This window comes from Salmo trutta, chromosome 35, assembly GCF_901001165.1.
Source record: "Salmo trutta chromosome 35, fSalTru1.1, whole genome shotgun sequence".
NCBI lineage: Eukaryota > Metazoa > Chordata > Actinopteri > Salmoniformes > Salmonidae > Salmo > Salmo trutta.
The window spans coordinates 13,426,455-13,449,061 of record NC_042991.1 but is presented as its reverse complement, the minus strand read 5'-3'; the positions used below and the strand labels follow the sequence as shown (position 1 = coordinate 13,449,061).

At 41.3% G+C, this 22,607-nt stretch overlaps 1 protein-coding gene across 6 annotated transcripts in view; it reads right to left on the bottom strand.

The window, feature by feature from the left end:
• The window catches only part of ppp4r4 (protein phosphatase 4, regulatory subunit 4), a 140,626-nt gene that overhangs the window by 11,225 nt on the left and 106,794 nt on the right, over window positions 1–22,607 (bottom strand). For 5 of the 6 annotated variants that reach the window (XM_029733387.1, XM_029733385.1, XM_029733386.1 and 2 more), the window contains 12 exons: window positions 22,085–22,162; window positions 14,216–14,299; window positions 13,149–13,331; window positions 11,124–11,229; window positions 10,668–10,815; window positions 9,764–9,908; window positions 8,336–8,374; window positions 6,209–6,280; window positions 4,858–4,921; window positions 3,062–3,142; window positions 2,568–2,658; window positions 2,224–2,282 (listed from right to left, as the gene is read on the bottom strand). In XM_029733387.1, the coding sequence (XP_029589247.1) occupies window positions 2,224–2,282; window positions 2,568–2,658; window positions 3,062–3,142; window positions 4,858–4,921; window positions 6,209–6,280; window positions 8,336–8,374; window positions 9,764–9,908; window positions 10,668–10,815; window positions 11,124–11,229; window positions 13,149–13,331; window positions 14,216–14,299; window positions 22,085–22,162 (1,150 nt within the window). The remainder of the gene's footprint in view (window positions 1–2,223; window positions 2,283–2,567; window positions 2,659–3,061; window positions 3,143–4,857; window positions 4,922–6,208; window positions 6,281–8,335; window positions 8,375–9,763; window positions 9,909–10,667; window positions 10,816–11,123; window positions 11,230–13,148; window positions 13,332–14,215; window positions 14,300–22,084; window positions 22,163–22,607) is intronic. The other variant, XM_029733383.1, reaches the window with a different exon arrangement.

The window sequence follows — 22,607 nt, the reverse complement described above, 5'->3', positions numbered from 1 at the left end:
CCTCATTCCGTGTTGTGTGTTTAACCCTCGGTTCCCCCCATGTCTTTGTGTGGTATTGTTTGTTTGTAAGTGCTTGTGCACATGTTGACCGGTGCGCGTCTGGTTTTGTACCCAAGTTCTTATTTTCTTGATGCCGTTGGTTTAGGAATTAAACTGCTCCGGCTATTACCTAGTTCTGCTCTCCTGCATCTGACTTCCCTGCCACCAGTTACGCACCCCTTGCACTCAATATAAAATTATTTTTGAGTAACCTTACTATGATTGTTTTCAATTGAAATGGTCAAAAATAAACTTTTGCTAGGACTGTCTGGGAGTGGTCTTCGATGGGAGGGGAAAACTGAAAACTAGCTGTTATTGGAAGAGGTTTGGAATTCTTTCTTCCTTGTGATGTCACCAGGCAGGCCAAAACTCCATCCCACCAAAACAGCCTGAAATATCAGGCAGTCTATTCAAACAGCTCTTACACTAAAAGGGCATTATCAATTTTCACAATTTCACAGTACTATTCTAACCTCATATTGTGGACATATATATAAAGCACAGGAAATCACATTTTTGACTGCACTGGGCCTTTTAGATTTTGTTCTCAGAACAGGAAAACTTTCCATAAAAACCACAAGAATACTTTTGTAACTTTCACAGAATGTTATAAGAATGTTATTTAAAAACAAAACCATTCCCTTTCTCAGCTTCAACAAAACTCTATCCTTCAGTATATCTTGTTAAGTGTGTTCAGGTGCGTTGGCCCCGCCCACTAGTTGGCCACACCTGATCTTAATGAGTGAATAAACAAAAATGAACAGCTTTGTATGCGTAACAAAACATGGCATGCTGGTGCCAGTGGACTAATTCCATGGATAGAGAAGATAAGATCATAGGCTCGAATCTCACTGATGCTGTACAGTGATGTAAAGTACTTAAGTACGGCCTTCCCTGTGGCTCAGTTGGTAGAGCATGGTGTTTGCAACGCCAGCATGATGTGTGCAACGCCAGGGTTGTGGGTTTGATTCCCACGGGGGGCCAGTACAAAAAAACAATACATGAAAATGAAATGTATGCATTCACTACTGTAAGTCGCTCTGGATAAGTGTCTGCTAAATGACTAAAATGTAAAATGTTAAGTAAAAATACTTTAAACTACTTTTTAAGGTACCTGCACTTTACTATTTATATTTTTGACAACTTTTACTTCACTACATTCCTAAAGAAAATGATGTACTTTTTACTCCTTACATTTTCCCTGACACCCAAAAATACTCGTTACATTTTGAAGAGAACATCCCTGGTCATCTCTACTACCTCTGATCTGGCGGACTCACTAAACACAAATGCTTTGTTTCTGAATGACGTCTGAGGGTTGGAGTGTGCCCCTGGCTATCTATAAATTAGAAAAACACGAACAATTGTCCCATCTGGTTTGCTTAATATATGGAATTTGAAATTATTTATACTTTTACTTTTGATACAAAGTACATTTTTGCAATTACATTTACTTTTGATACTGTAGTATATTTAAAACCAAATACTTTTAGAACTAAAACTAAATACTTTTACTAAAGTAGCATTTTACTGGGTGACTTTCACTTTTACTTGAGTCATTTCCTATTAAAGGTATCTTTACTTTGACTCAAGTATGACTATTGGGTACTTTTTCCACCACTGATGAAACATGTATGTGTTTGTATGATTAATGCCAAAGAAAATTCATTTCTGTGTGTTTAGAGTTTAAAAACATTAACACAAAATAAGACTTATTCAGTGAAAGTTTAATTAAAGGAAGTTATAAAAAATTTAAAAAAAAAAACTTTATATTTAGTTCTTAGTGTTAAGAAAATGTTCAATAATAACCATAAAACTTTTATAACATGTAGAGAATGTTCTCAGAATGTTATTTCAAATAACCTAGAATTTCCGTTCTCAGACCGTCAATAAAACCTCCCAGGAAAAACATTAAAGTAACTAGAGTAAAACATTCTCAGAACCTCCCTGCAAACTAAAAACAAACTGTTGTTTTTTGGTTGCTTTTGTTCTCAGAATGTACTTTTTTTGTTTTTGTTTTACCGGTTAAGAAATGTAGTGCTTCGTTCCCAGAACCAATTTGAAACCAACAACACAGGTTGGTTCCCACAACTTCCAAGGAACTAGCTGGGAAGCTACACTAAAATAGGATGATTTGCACTAAAATAGGATGAGCGCTGCACTAAAATAGGAATACTTGATTACCATTCATAGGAAGCAAGTTCTTCCCTTTTCCAGGACAGCTTCCTGAATCCTTGACCTTTCTGGGGAGGAAAACCAAGATGGAAGAACGTGTCAAGACAATAACAAGTGGCTAAAACGTATACGTGGTCCCATAAATATAAATGTTACTGGAATGTGTGTGTGCGTGCGAGATTTATTTTCTTAAAATAACAATCGAAAAGCAAAGCTGTTCCTATAAAGAGTAGTTCTTTAAAATATATCCAGACATTTATGTTTGATTAAATATATTATATCAAAATATATTTCAGCAAAATTATATAGTGATGTTTTGGTTTAGGGATATGGTTGGACAGGGTACTACTTACAGAGTTTTGTCTGGATTAGCCATCTTGGGTGTAGTAGGGTGGCTGCTAAGCGACCGACTCCGTGCCAGTTTGGCCTTCCTCAACTCTTTACCTGTAGATTCACCATCACCATGATCAAACACTATCTCCACCAAGTTGAACAGGATAGCTTTTTGGGTCATATGTTTTTTGTCTTGATTCACTGTGAGTTGAAAGCGCTTTGTCGTGTGCAACAATCTGCTACTGTTGCTGTAGGAACAGAGTTATCAAAACCCCTTACGGTTATGCTAGAATGGCATATACATTTCTATCCATGGTCAAGGAAGTGGTTTGGTAACACTTTACAATAAATTAAATCTTCAAAAATATGTGTTTATGGTTTTATTAATTTATGAATTGTTCATAAAGAGTTAATGAATGCTTATTAGTATAAGGTATTGCCAGTGTTCCTTTCTCCCACGTTGACAAATTTCCCAATTGGAAAAATAAAGATATTGATTGATTCCCAGTCTTACCGGAGGAGGTGGACAAAGTGGCCCCGGACGTGGATCCAGACAGGCCCTTGGTCCCTGACAACCCTGTCTTACTGTCCCTCCCTGCCAACACAGCCACCCACACAGTCACAACATGTCACAGGGCACCATGTCTCAATGAATTTGAGATTAGTGTATTAACTATAATACAGTTGAAGTCGGAGGTTTACATACACCTTAGCCAAATACATTTCAACTCAGTTTCAAAATTAATGACATTTAATCATGTCTTAGGTCAGTTAGGATCACCACTTTATTTTAAGAATGTGAAATGTTAGAATAATAGTAAAGAGAATGATTTATTTCAGTTTTTATTTCTTTCATCACATTCCCAGTGGGTCAGAAGTTCACATACACTCAATTAGTATTTGGTAGCATTGCCTTTAAATTGTTTAACTTGGGTCAAACGTTTCGGGTAGCCTTCCATAAGCTTCCCACAATAATTTGGGTGAATTTTGGCCCATTCCTCCTGACAGAGCTGGTGTAACTGAGTCAGGTTTGAAGGCCTCCTTGCTCGCACACGCATTTTCCGTTCTGTCCACAAATTTTCTATGGGATTGAGGTCAGGGCTTTGTGATGGCCACTCCAATACATTGACTTTGATGTCCTTAAGCCATTTTGCCACAACTTTGGAAGTATGCTTGGGGTCATTGTCCATTTGGAAGACCCATTTGCGACCAAGCTGACTGATGTCTTGAGATGTTGCTTCATTTTTCAAGCTCATGGTGCCATCTATTTTGTGAAGTGCACCAGTCCCTCCTGCAGAAAAGCACCCCCACAACATGATGCTGCCACCCCCGTGCTTCACAGTTGGGATGGTGATCTTCGGCTTGCAAGCCTCCCTCTTTTTCCTCCAAACATAACGATGGTCATTATGGCCAAACAGTTCTATTTTTGTTTCATCAGACCAGAGGACATTTCTCCAAAAAGTACGATCTTTGTCCCCATTTGCAGTTGCAAACCATAGTCTGGCTTTTTTATGGCGGTTTTGGAGCAGTGGCTTCTTCCTTGCTGAGTGGCCTTTCAGGTTATGTCAATATAGGACTCGTTTTACTGTGGATATAGATGCTTTTGTACCTGTTTCCTCCAGCATCTTCACAAGGTCCTTTGCTGTTGTTCTGGGATTGATTTGCACCTTTCGCACCAAAGTACGTATCTCTAGGAGACAGAACGCGTCTCCTTCCTGAGCGGTATGACGGCTGAGTGGTCCCATGGTGTTTATACTAGCGTACTATTGTTTGTACAGATGAACGTGGTACCTTCAGGCGTTTGGAAATTGCTCCCAAGGATGAACCAGACTTGTGGAGGTCTACAATTTCTTTTCTGAGGTCTTGGCTGATTTATTTTTATTTTCCCATGATGTCAAGCAAAGAGGCACTGAGTTTGAAGGTAGGCCTTGAAATACATCCACAGGTACACCTCCAATTGACTCAAAGAAGCTTCTAAAGCTATGACATAATTTTATGGAATTTTCCAAGCTGTTTAAAGGCTCAGTCAATTAGTGTATGTAAAGTTCTTGACACACTGGAATTGTGATACAGCGAATTATAAGTGAAATAATCTGTCTGTAAATAATTTTTTGGGAAAATGACTTGTGTCATGCACAAAGTAGATGTCCTAACCGACTTGCCAAAACTATAGTTTGTTAACAAGAAATTTGTGGAGTGTTTGAAAAAAACGAGTTTTAATGACTCCAACCTAAGTGTATGTAAACTTCCGACTTCAACTGTATATAGTAAAAATCTCAAAGCAGATGTGTGATGTGTGTGAGAACGTACGTTTCTTTTCGGTGTGTTTTTCACTGGTGAGCTTGGCTTCGCTCTGCTGTCGCTCTAGCTGTTCCTGTGGTGGACGAGAGAAGAGACTCAAAGGGTTAAAAAAATAAGAAACAAAGGCAGTTATTACAATCTGTAAAATGTAAACACAACTGTGACATATTCGTCATCTTAGAGGGCATGTTTTGACACAATAACATTATGGTAGCTAGCAAAATAGTGTTGATGCAGTTGCTAACTAACTGTAAATAGCTTTAGCTAGCTATCAAACTAACTTGGCTAACGGTGGGGCCAACTATTTATTATACTGTAATATCATATTTATTTATAGTTCACTAGCTAGATACTGCACCACTCTTTACTAGCTAACACAATGCTAATACAATTATAGGTTACTAATAACCTTAGGTTATAGATTAAAATAGTTTTACATGTTGACGTTTGTGACGTTTCTTCTTTCCAAACATATTGTGCCTTGTACAACCAAGCCCATATATCCCCTTCAAAATACCCCTTCCTTGCTGCTTGCAGCTATATTTACAACTAAGAATTGTGACAAAATAAACTATCACAACAACCAGGAATAGATACCAAGGATACACACACACACTATGGACTTTTGACCTAGTTTTGAAGTCATAATAAAGTTAGTATATTCTTTCATTGACTAGATGCCAAAGAAAATGACAACTGCTACAGTGCCTCAGAAGACAAAGGAATAGGCTATACACTAAAGCAGTGATATTCAAAAGTATTGTATTTTTGGGGGAACCAAAATATAAGAGTACAGATTACTGTATGGGACAATATGAAATTGTATTGAATACATTTATTTATTGGTTTGCTTCTATTTTGAAAATGTAATAATTGAAGGTTATTTGTTTATTTACTGATTTTAAGGTTGTGTCATAAGATTTGGTGTGGCTTCGTGAGAAATTCTTGCCAAAGAAATGGTGTCCCAAGAAATTCTAGCTGAAAAAAAATAGGGCCCCCGCTGAAAAAGTTTGAATACCACTGGACTAGAGCAGGGTGCTAGAGGAATTGAATAACAGAACATCAATCCATCTCTTTATAAATAAAGCGAGTCAAAAAAGCTTTCTGAAGAAAGAAATGAAAATAGAATATTTGAAAAGGTTAATTCATGCAAATATATGCACGAGTATGGAATGTTAAAAATACCAATAATGTTCTGAACAAAGACGCATGTTTGCTTGTTTTATTTTCCACTAATAATAAACGGACAGTGCTGTACGCATAAAGGGGGCTTATAAAATATTGGTTCTACAAATAACAAGAACAAGGCGATGTTTGATGACAGTGCTCGGTATTGACAGGATGGTGTAAAGTCCCTCACCATCTCCAGCAGTAGTGTCTCTTCCTTCTCCTTCTTCTGGTCTAGTAGATCTCTCTCGTGTCTCTTATGGTACTAAAATGGAAAAGTACATATTAGACTGTATTCAAATCAGACCTGTGGTAGCACTTCCATGTTGTAACAATAGAAGGCAACCTTTAGGAATAACATAGCTGTACACAGACCACTTGACTTTTTTCACATTTTGTAACGTTACAGCCTTATTCTAAAATAGAGTAAAAAAAAAATATCCTCAGCAATCTACACACAATACCCCATAATGACAAAGTCAAAACAGGTTTTCTGCAGCATTGAAAGTCCCCAAGAACACAGTGGCCTCCATCATTTAGGCCAAAGAATTCAATCTTGGTTTCATCAGACCAGAGAATCTTATTTCTTAGAGTCTTTAGGTGCCTTTTGGCAAACTCCAAGCGGGCTGTCATGTGCTTTTTACTGAGGAGTGGCTTCAGTCTGGCCACTCTACAATAAAGACCTGATTGGTGGAGTGCTGAGGGGTTGTCTTTCTGGAGGATCGATTTATGGTCACATTTGCCAATGTGAGGGCGAGGGAGAGCTTTGTATGCGTCTCTGTGTGTGGAGTAAAGGTGGTCTAGAGTTTTTTTCCTCTGGTTGCACAAGTGACATGCTGGTAGAAATTAGGTAAAACAGGATTTAAGTTTGCCTGCATTAACTAGGAGCGCCGCTGCTGATCACTAGGAGCGGCGCTTCTGGATGAGCATTTTCTTGTTTTCTCATGGCCTTATCCAGCTGGTTGAGTGCGGTCTTAGTCCTAGCATCGGTTTGTGGGGGTAAATAGATGGCTACAAATAATATAGATGAACTCTCTTGGTAGATAGTGTGGTCTACAGCTTATCTTAAGCTACTCTACCTCAGGCAAGCAATACCAGACGTAGCTTCTCTTCTCTGTCCTGTCGATGCTTGGAAAATCCCGCCAGCTCTATATTATCCGTGTCGTCATTCAGCCAAAACTCAGTGAAACATAAGATATTACACTTTTTAATGTCCCGTTGGTAGGATAGTCTTGATTGTATAGCATCCATTTTGTTTTCCAGTGATTGCACGTTGGCCAATAGAACGGATGGTAGTGGAGGATTACTCACTCGCCTACGAATTCTCAGAAGGCAGCCCAACTCCCGCCCCCTTTTTCTCCATCTTTTCTTCACGCAAATTGGATACTCGTTAAAGAAAAAAATCTTTGTGCAGTTCAAGGTGAGTAATCGCTGTTCTGACGTCCAGAAACATATTTCTGTCATATGAGACAGTAGCAGCAACATTATGTACAAAATAAGTAAAAAAATAAGTTACAAACAACGTGAAAAACTAACAAAATAGCACAGTTGGTTAGAAGCCCATAAAACGGCAGCCATCCCCTCCGGCGCCAATCATGTCAAATCAATTGAATTTACCAACCGTGGACTCCAATCAAGTTGAAGAAACATCTGAAGGATGATCAATGGAAACAGGATGCACCTGAGGTAAATTTCTCATAGCAAAGGTTTTGAATACTGATGTAAATAAGGTATCTGTTTATTTTTAGTACATTTGCAAACATTTCTAAAAACCTGTTTTCGCTTTGTCATTATCGGGTATTGTGTGTAGATTGATGAGGAAAATGTTTTATTTAATCAATTTTAGAATAAGTCCGTAACATAACAAAATGTGGAAAAGGGGAAGGTGTCTGAATACTTTCCGAATGAGCCTGGAGCAAATTAGGGTTAAATGCCTTGCTCAAAGGCATGTTGACAGATTTATCACCTTGTGGGCTTGGGTATTCGAGCCAGCGAACTTTCGGTTACTGCCCAATGCGCTAACCGCTAGGCTACCTGCTGCCCACCATATCAATACATGTAAAATAAATATAATAAATTAAAATGTAAATACAACTGGTGACACCTCGTCATTTTCTGGAGAGAGGTTTTTGAAACGACAGCATTATGGTAGCTTGCAAAAGAGTGTAGAAACGGTTACTAACTAACTGTAAGCAACTTTAGCTGGCTAGCTAACTGTGGGGCGAAACAATTCACTCATGCTTATAGGACATTGCTATCTGCTACACAACCATTCTTCCAAGTATTCTAAAAAGAGTGAAGAAAGTAAGGGATTACTTACAGGTTCTGTGATGTCCATTTTGTCCAATTCCAGCACTGTCTAAAAAAAATACAAAAAATAATGTTTATATATATATATATATATATATATATATATATATATATATACATACATATATATACATATATATACACACACACACACACACACACACACACACACACACACACACACACACACACACACACACACACACATACATATACTACAGTTCAAAAGTTTGGGGTCACTTAAAAATGTCATTGTTTATGAAAGAAAAGCACTTTTTTTTGTCCATTAAAATAACATCAAATTAATCAGAAATACAGTGCTGAGATTGTCAATGTTGTACATGACTATTGTAGCTGAAAACGGCTGATTTTTAATGGAATATCTACATAGGCGTACAGAGGCCCATTATCAGCAACCATCACTCCTGTGTTTCAATAGGCACGTTGTGTTAGCTAATCCAAGTTTATCATTTTAAAAGGCTAATTGATCATTAGAAAACCCTTTTGCAATTATGTTAGCACAGCTGAAAACTGTTGTCCTGATTAAAGAAGCAATTAAACTGGCCTTCTTTAGACTAGTTGAGTATCTGGAGCATCAGCATTTGTGAATTTCATTACAGGCTCAAAATGGCCAGGAACAAATAACTTTCTTCTGAAACTCGTCAGTCTATTCTTGTTCTCAGAAATGATGGCTATTACATGCGAGAAATTGCCAAGAAACTGAAGAGGAGTGGGAGGCCCCGGTGCATAACTGAGCAAGAGGACAAGTACATTAGAGTACATTAGAGTGTCTAGTTTGAGAAACAGACACCTCACAAGTCCTCAACTGGCAGCTTCATTAAATAGTACCCGCAAAACACCAGTCTCAACGTCAACAGTGAAGAGGCGATTCCGGGATGCTGGCCTTCTAGGCAGAGTTGCGAAGAAAAAGCCATATCTCAGACTGGCCAATAAAAATAAAAGATTAAGATGGGCAAAATAACATAGACACTGGACAGAGGAACTCTGCCTAGAAGGCCAGCATCCCGGAGTCGCCTCTTCACTGTTAACGTTGAGACTGGTGTTTTGTGTGTACTATTTAATGAAGCTGCCAGTTGAGGACTTGTGAGGTGTCTATTTCTCAAACTAGACACTAATGTACTTAAATGATAAACTTGGATTAGCTAACACAACGTGCCATTGGAACACAGGAGTGATGGTTGCTGATAATGTGCCTCTGTATGCCTATGTAGATATTCCATAGAAAATCAGCCGTTTCCAGCTACAATAGTAATTTACAACATTAACAATGTCTACACCTGTATTTCTACACCTGTATTTCAATTTTATGTTATTTTAATGGACAAAAAATTTGCTTTTCTTTCAAAAACAAGGACATTTCTAAGTGACCCTGATTGAAATAGTACTCAGTAATGTCATCCACCCCTCCCTCCCTCACCTTGCGGACGGTGGCCACCACATCCTTGTCCTTCTCCCGACAGAGTAGCTTGCGGACGCAGAACTCCAGCTGTTGCAGGAGGTGCTTGTCTGCAGGCAGCCTGATGGTGGACCTCAGCCGGGGCAGCATGTGGCACAGCTTATACCTGGGTCATGTTTATTTGGCACAAAACAGGAAAAACAATTCTAACAGGGAGGGCACAACCTGAGTGTGTCCAATAAGAATGCAGATTTTCATTTTCTGTTGCAAAACGTTTTGCAAGGGAGTGCTTACTGAACATGACCATGGTCAATATACATGGCATACTCAGAGGATAAATTTCTCTAAAGCTTCATAGTACTAGATCATCTTTCATCCATTGCCTACAACAGCACGCTACGTTAGATGTCCCACCACGAGAGCAAACGTACAAGCGGATGTGTGGAAATGGCTGCCAAGAAATGGATGCCATTGATGATGGATGAGGTGAGGTGTCCCCATATGAAGCAAAGCATCTAGAAAAGCACTCAAAAAATCAAATTAAGGAATTAAAGCAGCAATCGGAGATTGGTTTTGACTTTTAAATTAATTATATATAGCCATTTACTCTTGAAGAATATACAGTAACTTATAAATGACTCATGGGCTTAGTTCAACTGTCGTACCCCAACGGAACCCAAAATATAAGCTTGTTTCACTCCATTATTTGTGAACAATTTAATTCTAAACAAATCCGGTATAGCCTCAAAACATGGTTAAATGGATGGCGTCCATGAATCCATAACTCCGTATATGAATTTGAGAGTGTTACATTTCTCCATGCCCATCCCTCAGATGTTCACCAAAAAAAGTGGCGGGACAGACGTTTGTCATTTGAATCCCTGTTTGTCCCTTTAAGTAACTTATTAATTACTGAATCCAGTACCTGACGTTGGCTACAGGGTCATTGACCAGCTCCAGAGCCTGGATGAGGAAGTGTTTGCAGAAGTAGGCCTTTGAGAAGAGCTCCATGGCAATCTCACACAGGTCCAGGTAGCGAAGCCTGTTCCAGTAACTTCTGCCCTGAGCAAGCTCTGGAAACGAGGGAGATGGAAGGGGGCGAAGGCAGGATATACATTACATTACAAAAGTCACACAAACTGCCAAGTTTGCGCGAAACATTAAGAGTCTTCTTTTTTATTCTAGGTAAAACCGTTGGGGAATTAGGAGCCATTTGCTTAGCAAATCTATCATGGCACAGGTTGTAGTGGCACCTGTGACAACACTTTTTCCATATGGATGTCTGCATTGTATTGTTTATTTTTGTCAACCTTGTCGACAAACAAAATAGATAGATGTATAGACAGACAGAGACACTAGACAGACAGACAGACAGACAGACCTTGCAGCACTTTGCCGATGATCTCTTGCCGCTGCTCCTGCTTGCGGTTGTAGCGTAGGAACATACACAGCGTCCTGGCTGCCTCTCTCTGGACTGGGAGAACGTTCTGGCAACAACACGTAGTAGACACACTTAGTGAGCAGAGACAGAGTGTTTGTCCCAAATGGCAGCCAATTCCTTTGATAGTGCAGTGCACTATGAAGGGAATAGGGTGCCACTTGAGATATATCCTCAGCCTGCTGTTAACACAATGTAGGATTTCCATTTTATAGTTTCTATCTTTTCTATCCCTTGTGGGATAGTTGAATAAAGTTCTATCCTACATCAACTCATCTAATACCAGAGATGAACACATCGTTTAACTTCTATGGGCTAGGTGGGACGCTAACCACATTGTCCGATTTCAAAAAGGCTTTACAGCGAAAGCAAAACATTAGATTATGTTAGGAGAGTACATAGACAAAAATAATCACACAGCCATTTTCCAAGCAAGGACATGTGTCAATAAAACCCAAAACACAATTGAAGCACTAACCTTTGACGATCTTCATCAGATGACAGTCCTAGGACATTATGTTACACAATACATGTATGTTTTGTTCGATAAAGTCGATTTTGTTCAATAAAGTTCATATTTATATCCAAAAACAGCATTTTACATTGGCGCGTGATGTTCAGAAAATGTATTCCCACCAAAACGTCCGGTGAATGTGCACATCAATTTACAAAAATACTCATCATAAACGTTGACAAAATATATAACAATTATTTTAAGAATTATAGATAGACTACCCCTGGATGCAACCGCTGTGTCAGATTTTAAAATAGTTTTACGGAGAAAGCACATTTTTCAATATTCTGAGTACATAGCTCAGCCATCATGGTGAGCTATTCAGACACCCGCCAAGTTCGGGGCAACCTAAACTCAGAATTAGTATTAGAAATATTCTCTTACCTTTGCTGATCTTCATCAGAATGCACTCCCAGGACTGCTACTTCCACAAGAAATGTTGTTTTTGTTCCAAATAATCCATATTTACGTACAAATATTTCCGTTTTGTTCGTGCGTACAGATCACTTATCCAAAGGCATAACGCGCGAGCGCGGAACGAGAGACGAAAAGTCAAAATGTTCCATTACCGTACTTAGAAGCATGTCAAACGCTGTTTAAAATCAATCTTTATGGTATTTTTAACGTAGAATTGTGATAATATTCCAACCGGACAATAGCATATTCATTCAAGAAGAAAAAGAAGGAACGGCGTGCTCGCATGACCGCGCATATCCAATCCCTTTGTTGCCAGGCAGACCACTCAGTGAATGAGCTCCTATTATCTACCCAGTGACAGAAAAATGCTCAAACCACTTTCTGAAGGCTTTAGACAGCCAATGGAAGCCTTAGGAAGTGCAACGTCCCCCACAGACACTGTAGCTTCAATAGAGAATCAAAAGAAGAACTACAATTCTCAGACTTTCCACTTCCTGCTTGGAATTTTCTCAGGTTTTTGCCTGCCATATGTGTTCTGTTATACTCACAGACACCATTCAAACAGTTTTAGAAACTTCAGAGTGATTTCTATCCAAATCTACTAATATGCATATTCTAGTTTCTGGGCCAGAGTAGTAACCTGTTTAAATTGGGTACGTTTTTCATCCGGCCGTGAAAATACTGCCCCCTAGCCCAGACAGGTTACAATGTAACATTATGTTTTTCATTGGGAATTGATGTCAGAACCGAAAGTACCCAGGTCGTACACTGTACAATGCAAGAATGTGTAAGGTCATTGAGCTGAAGATTAGGCATTGGCTCAGGGAGCTAACACAAGTCTTAGGCAAGGTTACTCAGATCTCAGGCTAGTTCATCAACGTATGTGTGTAGCTACAATATGTATAAAATATGTGACTGGCATGCCAGCCATAACTCTAACCCTAACCCTGAGCTTAAACCAATCCCTAACTATAATCAATTACGTCATTCAAAGTGAGTTTGTCCCATTAGATTCTCCCTATGTATACTAGTCTCACGTTGGTGGTGACGATGGCGAACATCCTCTGCAGGAAGCGGAAGTAGATCTGGTCGGCGGAAACAACACGGGGCAGGCAGGCATAGCGTTGCAGCAGTCTCTCATGCACCCGCCAGCGGAGCGACAAGGCAGCCTTCTGCTCGGCCGCCGCCAGTGCCGGGACCAGCTCGGGGACAATCAGCTGCTGGACCCACCATTGGGAGGGAGGGGAGACAGGTGCGAGAGAGAAATGTAGAAGGGCATGGAGGAAGGGGGAGGCACAAAGAGTATAAGAAAGAGGGGTGAGGTTGAGAGAGGAAGGAGAGAAAAAAGGCAGTGAGGAGGTGGGGTAGACAAAGGGAGAAGGAGGGAGAGAAAGACATGGAAGTGTGTAGATAAGAGTTAAAAAATAATATGGTGAGAGAGGTACAGACAGAGACAGAGGGTGGAGAAATACAATAATGAGTAGAGAGGGGGGAGAGAGGGGACAGGGGGAGAGAGGGGGCAAGGGAAGATAGAGGGGGCAGGGGGAGAGAGAGGGAGCACAGAGATAAGAATAACAAAAAAAAGATTGAGATACAGAAACATCGCCAGAGTGAGAAGATGACAAAGAGAGGAAAGATAAAACGAACGAAACAACACAGAGTGAAACATTAGAGAGAGTGATGAAGAGAGTATGAGAGGAGTGGGACATAGGTTATAAAAATAAAAAAAGTAGTGCAAAAACTGATTTTATGAGATAAACAGTAGTGTATGCACAACTAGTAGGTTCAGGGTACAAAAAGTCTGAAACATAGGTACCCACACACACGTTGAATAAGACTGGGAGCATTCAATAGTGTGCATGTATATATCTTTATATATGATAGCTGCACCACACAGAATCAACCAGTAGAGGGGGTTAGCTCATTCACAAAGACAACTAGACCTGGGTAAGTATCCACAAAGCCGCTCAGAGTGGGAGTGCTGATCTAGGATCAGTTTAAATCATGATAAGATTATATGGACAGATCCAAGATCAGCATTCCTACTCTGAGATATTTTGTGGATACAGGCCCAGAGCAGTAGACCATAGACAGGGGTACGTACCTTGCTCTCGGGTCCTGGCCCTTCTCCTCTCGATGTGGCCAACTCCAGAGTCTCCTGAAGGTGGCTTAGCAATGCATCTAATACCTGCACAGAATAAAAACATCATCATCGCTATCATGATTGTTGTCATCTTCATAAACAACGTCATCGTCATTAGCATCATCATTGTTAACATCATGGTCTTCATAATTGTCATAATCAAATGCCGACCGTATTACCTTCCAAGAGAATTCTCTTCGGTTATAGTTACAGCCATGTATATTCCCCCTCAAGCCAATTCCATGACTGAACTACACTGGACTTTGTGCAAACTGGAAACCATATACCCTGAGGCGGCATTTATTGTAGCTGAGGGTTTAAAAGAAGCAAATGCTACCGAAGTTCTATCACACATTGACTGTAGTACTCGTGCTGCAAAAACGCTCGACCACTGTTACTCCCCCTTCCGGGATGCCTACAAGGCCCTCCCCTACCCTCCCATCGGCAAATCAGCTCAAGACTACATTTTGCTCCTCCCTTCCTATAGGGAGAAACTCAAACAGGAAGTACCCGTGCTAAGGTCTATTCAACACTTGTCTGACCAATCGGAATCCATGCTTCAAGAATGTTTTCATCACGCGGACTGGGATATGTTCCGGGTAGCCTCTGAGAATAACATTGATGTATACACGGGCAGGGTGACTGAGTTCATCAGGAAATGTATAGGGGGTGTTGTTACCACTGTGACCATTAAAACCTATCCAAACCAGAAACCGTGGATAGATTGCAGCATTTGTGCAAAACTCAAAGAGCGACTCACCGCATTTAACCATGGCAAGGTCACTGGGAATATGGTTGAATACAAACAGTGAAGTTATACCCTCCGTAAGACAATCAAACAGGCAAAACGACAGTACAGAGACAGCGGAGTCGCAATTCAACGGCTCAGACACAAGACGTATGTGGCAGAGGCTACAGACAATCACGGATTACAAAGGGAAAACCAGCCACGTCACGGACACTAAAGTCTTGCTCCCGGAAAAGCTAAACTCCTTCTTCGCCCGCTTTGAGGATAACACAGTGCCACCGATGTGGCCCGCTCCCAAGGACTGTAGGGTCGCGTTCTCCGTGGCCGACTTGACTAAAACATTTAAGCTTATTAACCCTCGCAAGGCTGCCAGCCCTGACGGCATCCCTAGCCGCGTCCTCAGAGCATGTGCAGACCAGTTGGCTGGAGTGTTTACGGACATATTCAATCTCTCCCTATCCCAGTCTGCTGTCCCCACTTGCTTCAATATGTCCACCATTGTTCATGTACCCAAGAAAGCAAAGGTAACTGAACTAAATGGCTATCGCCCCGTAGCACTCACTTCTGTCATCATGAAGTGCTTTGAGAGGCTAGTTAAGGATCATATCACCTCTACCTTACTTGACACCCTAGACCCACTTCAATTTGCATACCGCCGCAATAGATCCACAGACGATGCAACCGCCATCGCACTGCACACTGCCCTATCCCATCTGGACAAGAGGAATACCTATGTAAGAATGCTGTTCATTTGACTATAGCTCAGCATTCAACAGCATAGTACTCTCCAAGCTCATCATTAAGCTTGGGGCCTTGGGTCTGAACCCTGCCCTGTGCAACTGGGTCCTGGACTTCCTGATGGGCCGGCCCCCAGGTGGTGAAGGAAGGAAATAACACCTCCACGTCGCTGATCCTCAACACTGGGGCCCCACAAGGGTGCGTGCTCAGCCCTCTCCTGTACTCCCTGTTCACCCATGACTGTGTGGCCAAGCACCCCTCCAACTCAATCATCAAGTCTGCAGACATCACAAAAGTAGTAGGCCTAATTACCAACAATAACGAGACAGCCTACAACGAGGAGGTGAGGGCCCTGGCGGAGTGGTGCCAGGAAAAAACCTCTCACCCAACGTCAACAAAACGAAGGAACTGATCATGAACTTCAGGAAACAGCAGAGGGAGCACACCCCTATCCACATGGACAGGACCGCAGTGGAGAAGATGAAAAGCTCCTCAGCATACACATCACTGACAATCTGAAATGGTCCACCCACACATACAGTGTGGTGAAGAAGACGCAACAGTGCCTCTTCAACCTCAGGAGGCTGAAGAGATTTGGCTTGGCCCCGAAGATCCTCACAAACTTTTAGAAATGCGCAATTGACAGCGTCCTGTCGGGCTGTATCAAAGCCTGGTACAGCAACTGCACAACCCACAACAGCAGGGCTCTCCAGAGGGTGGTGCGGTCTGCCCAATGCAACACAGTGGGCATTCTGCCTGCCCTCCAGGAAAACCTACAGCCCCCAATGTCACAGAAAGGCCAAAAAGATCATCAAGGATGTCAATCACCCGAGCCACGGCCTGTTCACCCCGCTGCCATCCTGAAGGCGTGATCAATACAGGTGCATCAAAGCTGAGACCGAGAGACTGAAATACAGATTCTATCTCAAGGCCATCAGACTGTTAAACGGCCATCACTAGCCGGCTACCACCTGGTTATTCAAACCTGCACCTTAAAGGCTGCTGCCCTATATACAGTTGAAGTTGGAAGTTTACATACACTTAGGTTGGAGTCATTAAAACTCATTTTTCAACCACTCCACAAATTTCTTGTTAACAAACTATAGTTTTGGCAGGTCGGTTAGGACATCTACTTTGTGCATGACACAAGTAATTTTTCCAACAATTGTTTACATACAGAAAATTTCACTTATAATTCACTGTATCACAATTACAGTGTGTCAGAAGTTTACATACACTAAGTTGACTGTGCCTTTAAACAGCTTGGAAAATTCCAGAAAATGATGTCATGGCTTTAGAAGCTTCTGATAGGCTAATTGACATCATTAGAGTCAATTGGAGGTGTACCTGTGGATGTATTTCAAGGCCTACCTTCAAACTCAGTGCTTCTTTGCTTAACATCATGGGAAAATCAAAAGAAGTCAGCCAAGACCTCAGAATGTTTTTAGACCTCCACAAGTCTGGTTAATCCTTGGGAGAAGTTTCCAAACGCCTGAAAGTACCACGTTCATCTGTACAAACAATAGTACGCAAGTCTAAACACCACGCAGCCATCATACCGCTCAGGAAGGGGACGCGTTCTGTCTCCTAGAGATGAACAACCTTTGGTGTGCGAAAAGTGCGAATCAATCCCAGAACAACGGCAAAGGACCTTGTGAAGATGATGGAGGAAACAGGTACAAAAGTATCTATATCCACAGTAAAACGAGTCCTATATCGACGTAACCTGAAAGGCTGTTGAGCAAGGAAGAAGCCACTGCTCCAAAACGGACATAAAAAAGCCAGACTACGGTTTGCAACTGCACATGGGGACAAAGATCGTAACTTTTTGGAAAAATGTCCTCTGGTCTGATGAAACAAAAATAGAACTGTTTGGCCATAATGCCCATCGTCATATTTGGAGGAAAAAGGGGTAAGCTTGCAAGCTGAAGAACACCATCCCAACCGTGAAGCATAGGGGTGGCAGCATCATGTTGTGGGGGTGCTTTGCTGCAGGAGAGGCTGGTACACTTCACAAAATAGTCGGCATCATGAGGAAGGACAATTATGTGGATATATTGAAGCAACATCTCAAGACATCAGTCAGGAAGTTAAAGTTTGGCAGCAAATGGGTCTTCCAAATGGACAATGACCCCAAGCATACTTTCAAAGTCATGGCAAAATGGCTTAAGGACAACAAAGTCAAGGTATTGGAGCGGCCATCACAAAGCCCTGACCTCAATCCTATAGAAAATTTGTGGGCAGAACTGAAAAAGCATGTGTGAGCAAGGAGGCCTACAAACCTGATTCAATTACACCTACACCAGCTCTGTCAGGAGGAATGGGCCAAAATTCACCCAACTTATTGTGGGAAGCTTGTGGAAGGCTACCCGAAACGTTTAACCAAAGTTAAACAATTTAAAGGCAATGCTACCAAATACTAATTGAGTGTATGTGTACTTCTGACCCACTGGGAATGTGATGAAAGAAATAAAAGCTGAAATAAATCATTTTCTACTATTATTCTGACATTTCACATTCTTAAAATAAAGTGGTGATCTTAACTGACCTAAGACAGGGAATTTTTACTAGGATTAAATGTCAGGAATTGTGGAAAACTGAGTTTAAATGTATTAGGCTAAGGTGTATGTAAACTTCCGACTTCAACTGTACATAGACATGGGATCACTGGTCTTAATTATGAAACACTAGTCACTTGAATAATGTTTACATACTGCTTTACTAATTTCATATTTATATGCTGTATTCTATTCTACTGTATTTTAGTCAATGCCACTCCGACATTGCTCGTCTTAATATTTATATATTTCTTAATTCCATTATTTTACTTTCAGATTTGTGTGTATTGTTGTGAATTGTTAGATACTACTGCACTGTTGGAGCTAGGAACACAAGCATTTTTCTACACCCGCAATAAGATCTGTTAAATATGTGTGTGTGACCAATAAAATTTGATTTGATATTGGTTTTATATGTGCATAATTAACATCGGAGTCAATGGCGACCATGAGAGGTAGATGTTCAAAATACTGCTTTCTAACCATTTAAGATAGAAACACCAAACTAACTTCAGGATGATATAAACACTTTAAAGTTTCATAACTATTAAATTAAAGTGATATTTAGGTTTGCATACATTTGGATAAATTAACTTGGGTTCCAATTACTTTCAATGGGTTTCTAGACACTTTGAGCTACAAACATGGAACCAACTTCAAATCCACTCTAGTGTAGCCTCCAGAGTTTTTTTATTTTTTATTTGACCTTTATTTAACCAGATAGGCCAGTTGAGAACAAGTTCTCATTTACAACTGCGACCTGGCCAAGATAAAGCAAAAGCAGTGCCACATAAACAACAACACAGAGTTACACATGGGATAAACAAACGTATAACACAATAGAAAAATCTGTATACAGTGTATGCAAATGAAGTAAGCAATAAATAGGCCATAGTGGCAAAGTAATTACAATTTAGAAATGAACACTGGAGTGATAGACGATGTGCAAGTAGAGATACTGGTGTGCAAAAGAGCAGAAAATCAAAAAAAAATGGAATCAGGTAGGTAGACGGTTGGATGGGCTATTTACAGATGGGCTGTGTAAAGCTGCAGCGATCGGTAAGCTGCTCTGACAGCTGATGTTTAAAGTTAGTGGGGGAGATATGTCTCCATCTTCAGTGATTTTTGCAATTCGTTCCAGTCATTGGCAGCAGAGAACTGGAAGGAAAGGCGGCCAAAGGAGGTGTTGGCTTTGGGGATGACCAGTAAAATATACGTGCTGGAGCGCGTGCTATGGGTGGGTGTTGCTATGGGGACCATTGAGCTGAGATAAGTTGGAGCTTTACCTAGCAAAGACTTATAGATGACCTGGAGCCAGTGGGTTTGGCGACGAATATGAAGCGAGGACCAGCCAAAGAGAGCATACAGGTCGCAGTGGTGGGTAGTATATGGGGCTTTGGTGACAAAATGAATGGTACTGTGATAGATTGCATCCAATTTGCTGAGTAGAGTGTTGGAGGATATTTTGTAAATGACATCGCCGAAGTCAAGGATCGGTAGGATAGTCAGTTTTACAGGGTATGTTTGGCAGCATGAGTGAAGGAGGCTTTGTTGTGAAATAGGAAGCCATTTCTAGATTTAATTTTGGATTGGAGATGCTTAATGCGAGTCTGGAAGGAGAGTTTACAGTCTAGCCAGACACCTAGGTATTTATAGTTGTCCACATATTCTAAGTCAGAACCGTCCAGAGTAGTGATGCTAGTCGGGCGGGCGGGTGCGGGCAGCGATCGGTTGAAGAGCATGCATTTCGTTTTACTAGCATTTAAGAGCAGTTGGAGGCCACGGAAGGAGTGTTGTATGGCATTGAAGCTCGTTTGGAGGTTTGTTAACACAGTTTCCAAAGAAGGGCCAGATGTATACAGAATGGTGTCGTCTGCGTAGAGGTGGATCAAAGAATCACCCGCAGCAAGAGCGACATCATTGATATATTCAGAGAAAAGATTTGGCCCGAGAATTGAACCCTGTGGCACCCCAATAGAGAATGCCAGTAGTCTGGACAACAGGCCCTCCGATTTGACACATTGAACTCTATCTGAGAAGTAGTTAGTGAACCAGACGAGGCAGTCATTTGAGAAACCAAGGCTGTCGAGTCTGCCGAGTCTGCCGTTAAGAATACGATGATTGACAGAGTCGAAAGCCAGGTCAATGAAGACGGCTACACAGTACTGTCTTTATCGATGGCGGTTATGATATCGTTTAGGACCTTGAGCGTGGCTGAGATGCACCCGTGACCAGCTCGGAAACCGGATTGCATAGCGAGAAGGTACATTGGTATTCGAAATGGTCAGTGATCTGTTTGTTCACTTGGCTTTCGAAGACTTTAGAAAGGCAGGGCAGGATGGATATAGGTCTGTAACAGTTTGGGTCTGGAGTGTCTCCCCCTTTGAAGAGGGGGATGACCGCGTCCGCTTTCCAATGTTTAGTAATCTCAAACGATACGAAAGAGAGATGGAACAAACTAGTAATAGGGGTTGCAACAATGGCGGAGGATAATTTTAGGAAGAGAGGGTCCAGATTATCTAGCCCAGCTGATTTGTAGCGATTCAGATTTTGCAGCTCTATCAGAACATCAGCTGTCTGGATTTGTGTGAAGGAGAAAGAAGTGGGAGGGCTTGGGCCAGTTGCTGCTGGGGGTGCAGAGCTGTTGGCCGGGGTTGGGGTAGCCAGGTGGAAAGCATGGCCAGCCTTAGATAAATGCTTATTGAAATTCTCGATTATCGTGGATTTATCGGTGGTGACAGTGTTTCCTAGCCTCAGTGCAGTGGGCAGCTGGGAGCAGGTGCTCTTATTCTCCATGGACTTTACAGTGTCTCAAAACGTTTTGGAGTTAGAGCTACAGGATGCAAATTTCTGTTTGAAAAAGCTAGCCTTTGCTTTCCTAACTGCCTGTGTATATTTGTTCCTGACCCTGAAAAGTTGCATATCGCGGGGACTATTTGATGCTAGTGCAGTACGGCGCAGTGGTCTAAGGCACGGCATCGCAGTGCTAGCTGTGCCACTAGAGATCCTGGTTCGAGTCCAGGCTCTGTCGCAGCCGGCCACGACCGGGAGACCTATGGGGCGGCACACAATTGGCCCAGCGTCGTCTGGGTTATGAGGGTTTGGCCAGCAGGGATGTTCTTGTTCCATCACGCACTAGCGACTCCTGTGGCGGGCCTGGCGCAATGCACGCTGACACGGTCGCCAGGTGTACTGTGTTTCCTCCGACATGACTTCCGGGTTAAGCAGCATTGTGTCAAGAAGCAGCGCGGCTTGGCTGGGTTGTGTTTCGGGGGACGCATGACTCTCAACCTTCGCCTCTCCTGAGTCCGTACGGGAGTTGCAGCAATGGGACAAGACTGTAAACTACCAATTGGATACCACGAAATTGGGGAGAGAAAGGGGTAAACATTTTTTATACAAAATAATAATAAAATAACAAATAAAAAAAATGCATATATATATATATATATATAAAAACCACTCTAGTGTAAATTATGTAACTTGATCATAAATTAGCATATAATAACTCACCAACAATAACAGTATCTCTTGAACCGTTCAATCTAGACACAACATCAAATTTCACATGTTCTTGCTATCCTATCCATCCTTCTATCAATCAATCTGTCCATGTACCTACTTTTTCCACTATAACCAGTCACTACCATTACTAGTGAAGTCACTACCAATACCATAACTTATTTCACAACCATAAATACTTTAAGACAAGCTAGTCAGCACTTTTCTAGTTTACTACATATTTCAAACATACTTTTAACAAAGTGAGTCTTCTGCGTGTCTCACCTCAAGTGAGTCGTCCTGCAGTAACACAACCAGCTCCTTGTGAATGAAGTGGACATTGGGGCCCAACAGCTTGACAATCTGAGCGATCATAGGGAAGAAGAGGGGGAGAAGAGAAATTGTGACGTTATGTGTTGGCATACACAACCAGATTTTGAGGTCAAATCCATTTCTATTTCAGGGAATTAGACTAATCGATTCAGACTACATCGAATTGGAATTCAGGCTGTCAAACTCCATCGGGTTGTGTCAGTGTGATCTATCACGTTTTGAATTGTTCTGAAATGTAGCACACAGAAATTGCTTTTGTATGAGGATCTGGGACATACACAACATTTGTAGCTAATATAACTCAAGAAACATGTTATCAAATTGCGTATGTTTGTTCAGGCGCAAGGCATTGGTGGGTCTTTTTGTCCTTGCCATGGATTGGCTAAGACACAAAGGCTTTTAAAAAACATTTTCACTGCATTGACCATCTTATAGTCAAATCATGGTGTACAAGCAGGTGAGCTGGTCCTACTCT